Source organism: Gossypium hirsutum, chromosome A11, assembly GCF_007990345.1.
Source record: "Gossypium hirsutum isolate 1008001.06 chromosome A11, Gossypium_hirsutum_v2.1, whole genome shotgun sequence".
NCBI classification, from domain to species: domain Eukaryota; kingdom Viridiplantae; phylum Streptophyta; class Magnoliopsida; order Malvales; family Malvaceae; genus Gossypium; species Gossypium hirsutum.
The window spans coordinates 41,257,625-41,264,419 of record NC_053434.1 but is presented as its reverse complement, the minus strand read 5'-3'; the positions used below and the strand labels follow the sequence as shown (position 1 = coordinate 41,264,419).

The 6,795-nt window shown below is 40.9% G+C and overlaps 1 protein-coding gene across 1 annotated transcript; it reads left to right on the top strand.

Moving 5' to 3' along the window:
- Positions 1 to 1,642: 1,642 nt before the first annotated feature.
- Positions 1,643 to 2,299, top strand: LOC121210007 (uncharacterized). The gene is made up of 2 exons (XM_041082067.1): positions 1,643 to 1,747; positions 1,919 to 2,299. The coding sequence occupies exons 1-2, from the start codon at positions 1,643 to 1,645 to the stop codon at positions 2,297 to 2,299; spliced, it is 486 nt and encodes a 161-aa protein (XP_040938001.1).
- The last annotated feature ends 4,496 nt before the right edge of the window (positions 2,300 to 6,795 follow it).

The following is a 6,795-nucleotide window of genomic DNA, read 5'->3' as shown; positions in this document are numbered from 1 at the left end:
GCTAGCGACTCAGAATTTCCTTTCGAGTAAGATGTGTGTATGGATGATTCTCAGGATTTTGAAGATGGCCAAGGCTGTAACCTATCTCATGATTTGTTGAGGATGGTAGAACAAGACGAGAAACAAATCCTACCTCACGAAGAATCAGTCGAAATTATGAGCTTAGGAGAAGACAAGAGGTGAAGATTGGAACATGTATCACTGCGGAGATGAAGCGAGACCTCATTGAATTACTTCAGGAATTCAAAGATGTTTTCGCATGGTCATACCAAGATATGCCCGGGTTGGACACTGACATCGTGGTGCACCGACTCCCCATAAAAGAAGAGTGTAAGTTTGTTCAGCAAAAACTCCGAAGAATGAGGCCCGACGTCTTTCTAAAAATAAAAGAAGTTCGAAAGCAGTTTGACGCTGGATTCCTGAAGGTGGTAAAATACTCAGATTGGGTAGCCAACATCGTCCCTGTCCCTAAGAAAGATGAAAAGGTACGAATGTGTGTGGACTACAGAGATTTGAATAAAGCCAGCCCAAAAGACAATTTCCCACTACCTCATTTGACACCCTCGTGGACAACACGGTGGGACACTCACTGTTTTCATTCATGGACGATTTTTTGGGATATAACCAAATCAAGATGCATCCTGAAGATATGGAGAAAACCACATTTGTAACCATGTGGGGCACGTTCTATTACAAGGTGATGCCGTTTGGACTGAAGAATGCGGGGGCAACTTATCAAAGAGCCATGGTAACCCTTTTTCACGACATGATGCATAAAGAAATCAAGGTCTATGTGGATGACATGATAGCTAAGTCTCGAACAGAGAAGGAACACATACAAGTCTTGGGAAAATTGTTCTTGAGGTTAAGGAAGTTTCAGCTAAAACTCAACCCTGCCAAATACACCTTTGAAGCCAAGTTTGGAAAGTTGTTCGGATTCGTGGTTAGTGAGAAAGGGATCGAGATTGATCTAGAAAAAGTTAAAGCCATACAAGAGCTATCCCCGCCGCGCACTCAGAAAGAAGTTCGAGGCTTTTTAGGAAGATTAAATTACATTGCTCGGTTCATTTCACAACTGACCGAGAAATGTGACCCTGTCTTTCGCCTCCTCAAGAAACATAACCCAGGTGAATGGGATGAAGAATGCCAAAGGGCTTTCGACAAGGTCAAACAGTATTTATCCAACGCCCCGGTGCTGATGCCACCTAACCCCGATAAGCCGTTGATATTGTATTTGGCAGTATTCGAGAACTCCATGGGATGCGTATTAAGTCAGCATGACGAGTCGGGGAGGAAAGAAAAAGCTATTTACTATCTCACTAAAAAGTTCACGGAATGTGAGGCAAGGTACCCGCCGATAGAGAAGTTGTGTTGTGCCCTAATTTGGACAACCCGAAGACTGAGGCAGTATATGTTATATCAGACCTCTTGGCTTATCTCAAAATTGGACCCCTTGAAGTATATGATGGAGTCAACAGCTTTGAATGGAAGGATGGCCCGATGGTAGATTCTACTTTCTGAATTCGACATAGTCTATGTGAACCAGAAAGCAGTAAAAGGAAGTGCAATAGCAGATTTTTTGGCCAGTAGAGCCTTGGAAGACTACGAGCCTTGAAACTTTGACTTCCCGAATGAAGACCTAATGTGTGTTGCTACCACTGAAGAAGATGACCCGGAAGAGCTTCCTTGGAAACTAAACTTTGATGGGGCATCAAATGCTGTGGGTAAAAGAATCGGGGTAGTCTTGGTATCCCCAAGAGGAAATCATTATCCATTCACTAGTAAATTGGATTTTGATTGTACGAATAACATGGCGGAATACGAAGCATGCATCATGGGTATCCGTGCAGCCATAGAACGCAAGATTAAAGTGCTAGAGGTGTATGGGGATTTTGCGCTAGTGATTTATCAACTCAAGGGAGAATGGGAGACCAGAGACCCCAAGTTGATTGACTATCGAAAACTAGTCCTTGAATTGGTCAAAGAGTTTGATGATATTACCTTCTATTACCTTCCACGAGATGAAAACCAGATGGCCGATGCTTTGGCCACCTTAGCTTCCTTGATCAAGGTGAACAAACAAGAAGATGTCAAACCCATCCGGATGAGCATTTATGAAACTCCAGCCCACTGTTACAGTATTGAGGAAGATGAGGAAAAAGATGATCACCCTTGGTATCACAATATATTACAATACGTGAAGAATCATGAGTACCTGGACCAGGCAGGCGAGAATGATAAAAGGATGGTGAGAAGATTGGCCATCGACTACGTCTTAGATGGAGAGATCCTATACTAAAGAAGAAAGGATCAAGTTCCATTAAGATGCGTAGATGCTGTAGAGGCTAAGAGAATCTTGGAAGAAGTCCATGAAGGCATCTGCGGGACACACGCTAATGGCTTTACTATGGCCAGGTAAATTATGAGATTCGGGTATTATTGGTCCACTATGGAAGGAGACTGTATCAATTACGCCAAGAGGTGTCATAAATGCCAAATCTACGGAGACAAAATTCATGTGCCTCATTCACCGCTGCATGTCATGGTCTCCTCATGGCCTTTCTATATGTGGGGTATGGATATGATTGGACCAATATCACCTAAGGCTTCTAATGGGCATCGGTTCATCTTTGTGGTTATTGACTACTTCACCAAATGGGTAGAAGCCGCTTCATATGCCAACGTGACAAAGTCGGTAGTGAGCAAATTTCTGAAAAAGGAGATCATATGTCGATACGGAATACCGGAGAGGATTATATCTGACAATACCTTAAACTTGAACAATAGTATGATAGTGGAAGTCTGCAGTCAATTCAAGATCAGACACCATAATTCGTCACCGTATCACCCGAAAATGAATGGGGCAGTGGAAGCGGCCAATAAAAACATTAAGAAGATCATGGGGAAGATGACTGAGACCTACAAAGATTGGCATGAGAAGTTACCATTTTTCCCTCTTTGCTTATCGAACATCAGTCAGAACCTCAACTGGGGCAACGCCTTTCTCTTTAGTTTACGGAATGGAAGTAGTTTTGCCAATCAAAGTCGAGATCCCATCCCTTCGAGTGCTGTCGGAGTTAAAGTTGGACGAAGCAGAATGGATCCAGTCTCGATACGATCAATTGAACTTGATTGAGGAAAAGAGGCTAAGAGCTATCTGTCATGGTCAGATGTACCAAAAACGAATGATGCGGTCTTATGACAAAAAGGTTTGCCCTAGAGAATTCCACGAGGGAGACCTGATTTTGAAAAAGATTCTTCCCATACAGAAAGATTTTCGAGGAAAATGGATGCCTAATTGGGAGGGGCCTTACGTGGTGAAGAAAGCTTTCTCCGGAGGAACATTAATTCTAGCCGAGATAGATGGTAAAAACCTGCCCCATCCCGTAAATTCGGATGCCGTCAAGAAGTATTTTACCTAAAAAAAGAAAGGCCGAGGTGAAAACCCGCAAAGGGCGCTTTGAGACCAAAAAAAAAGATGGAAAGGCCAAGGTGAAAACCCGCAAAAGGGCACTTTGAGACCAAAGAGATTTTTGAGTTGAAAACCCAAAATCGGGCAGCTAAATTTTTAAATGTGGGGCATGTAGTAGTCTTGTCCTCAAAGAAGGAGAACAATACATCTTGGGGCATCAAAAAAATACGTGGGATCTCTTGAACACACATTTAGCTCGAAAGAGTCTTCGAAAAATTGGAATAATGAAGCTCGTGCTACGATATCTGGGGCACCTTTTTTTGCACCTTATCAGATTTGTTATCCTATATATTCACATCAAATTTTACTTAATAAAATTCGATTTGTCCATTATGATAATCTCTTTCGAGCATTTTTGTTGAAATCATGATTTTTGAACTTATCATATTCACACAAAAGAAGTTACGCATATTAATCTGGAAAGTCTCTAAATAGTACAAGGACCTGAAACAGGGCCACTAGTCAGAACTAACCAGACTCAAAAGTGGAAAACATTGGGAAAAGAGTAGTCCAAATTATGACTATTTCTTCAAATTTTCTGTCAGAGATAACAACTAAGCAAGAAGATGCGATAGTACATCAATGAGGGAACTCGCATGAACTATGAGCAATGATACTTTAAGCGTTTAAGAAGGAATCACTCTCATAACATTTCTACATTCATAACCATTCATTTAGTTAGGAACATTTGATTCATTTCATAACATCCTCATTATTTGACATAAAGCATCACATTTAGTTAGGAGCATTTGATTCATTTGAATCATAGCATCCTAATTATTTGGCATAAGCATGGATACATGAAACTGATTTTACAGATCATGTTCCTCAGAGGACAGTGCAGTAGAATCGGTGAATTCACAAGTCTTAACCCCCTAAGCAGTGGGGCAACAAGCAAAAGATAACAGATTTGGCATCTCTGTAGCGGGGAGCGGATCGAAGATGATTTGGCATCTCTGTAGCGGCAGAGAGCAGATCGAAGATAATAGATTTGGCGTCTCTGTAGCGGCAGAGAGCAGATCGAAGATAATAGATTTGGCGTCTCTATAGCGGCGGAGAGCAGATCGAAGATAACAGATTTGGCGTCTCTGTAGCGGCAGAGAGTAGATCGAAGATAGCAGATTTGGCGTCTCTGTAGCGACGGAGAGCAGATCAAAGATAACAGATTTGGCGTCTCTGTAGTGGCGGAGAGCAGATCAAAGATAACAAATTTGGTGTCTCTGTAGTGGCGGAGAGCAGATCGAAGATGATTTGGCATCTTTGTAGCGGCGGACAGCAGATCGAAGATAACAGATTTGGTATCTCTGTAGCGGCAGAGAGCAAATCAAAGATAATAGATTTGGCGTCTCTGTAGCGGCGGAAAGCAGATCAAAGATAAGAGATTTGGCGTCTTTGTAGCGGCGGAGAGCAGATCGAAGATGGTTTGGCATCTCTGTAGCGGCGGAGAGCAGTTTGAAGATGATTTGGCATCTCTGTAGCGGCGGAGAGCAGATCGAAGATAACAAATTTGGCGTCTCTGTAGCGACGGAGAGCAGATCGAAGATAACAGATTTGGCATCTCTGTAGCGGCGGAGAGCAGATCGAAGATAACAGATTTGGCATCTTTGTAGTGGCTGAGAGCAGATCGAAGATAATAGATTTGGCGTCTTTGTAGCGGCGGAGAGCAGATCGAAGATAGCAGATTTGGCGTCTCTGTAGCGGCGGAGAGTAGATCGAAGATAACAGATTTTGCGTCTCTGTAGTGGCAGAAAGTAGATCAAAGATAACAGATTTGGCGTCTCTGTAGCGGCGGAGAGCAGATCGAAGATGATTTGGCATCTTTGTAGCGGCAGAGAGCAGATCGAAGATAACAGATTTGGTGTCTCTATAGCTGTGGAGAGCAGATTGAAGATAACAGATTTGGCGTCTTTGTAGCGGCGGAGAGCAGATCAAAGATAATAGATTTGGCGTATCTGTAGCGGCGGAGAGCAGATCGAAGATAACGGATTTGGCGTCTCTGTATTAGACGGGGAGCAGATCAAAGATAGCAGATATCGCCTTCCTGAGTTGCAGTGAAGCAGATTGAAGCCGTCAAGTGGCCATTTAAAGAAGATCAAGGATCAAGAACTCAAGACTCGGTGAGCCCGGGCAAAATTAGTCTTTTTATAATCTTTGCTCTATTCCTGTTAACACAGCAATGACCAAAGAGAGGCAGCTGTAAGACCCAAATTTTGCCCGGGGCCCAATAAAATCACAGCCCAAATATCAAAACTCAACTAAAACCCAAAATACCCCAAGCCCAAATACAACCCAAAATAAAAAATAAAAAAATGAAGAAAAAGAAAAAACCTAACCTTTTCACCCTATGTGCAACCCTAAGCGCCGCCCTAGTCCTCTTTTGTCTACCACTTGTAAAAAGAAAAGATAGTAAATAATAATAAAAAATGTTGTAACAAGGCTATAAAAGCCATCATAAAACCAAATGCAAAGGTGGAGGAGGGATAAAAAAAAACATTGTATTTTCACATAGAGATAAAAATCTAAAGCAAAAAAAAGGTTGATTTTAATTTCTTGTATTCCCTTTGTTCATTTTTCATTTTTGTTATTTTATTTTATTTTCTTTATTATATATATATACATAATTTAATTGAATTACTTATTTGAATTCCCTTGCAAACATGTTTATATTTTTCCCTTTAAATCTATTTATGTATACCATTTGTTCCCCAATTTTAAATTATACTTTCTTTATTTCAAACACTTGCCTATATTACTATTTTTTATATACAATGTTTATATTTAGTTTTATGCTTTATGTATCTTGTTAATTGTTGGTAAGTAAATCTTGTTTCAAATTATTTTGTATAATTATTGATTTATATTATATAGTATGTGTAACACCCCGAACCCGAGACCGACACCGGAGTCGAACACGAGGTGTTAACAGACTTTAAACCCCTTATAAAAAAATTTCCCAGACACTGCCAATCTGCGTACTAGTCGCTTTAAAAATCATATCTTGAGTTTCACAACTCAGAATCCAGTTCCGTAAATTTTTCCTGAAACTAGACTCATATTTCCATCTACATATTTTTTCTAGAATTTTTGGTCAGGCCAATTAGTACAGTTTAATAGTCAAAGTCTCCCATGTTACAAGGATCGACTACCCTGACCTTTGTGCATTACGACTTGGATATCTCCCTGTACAGGGCTTCAATACTGATGCCGTTTGTTTCTATAGAAACTAGACTCAGAGAAGAATCTATCCATATATGGTATGACTCCTAATTATCTCTGGTTAATTTATAATGAATTTCCAAAGTCGGAACAGGAAATCCAGAAAC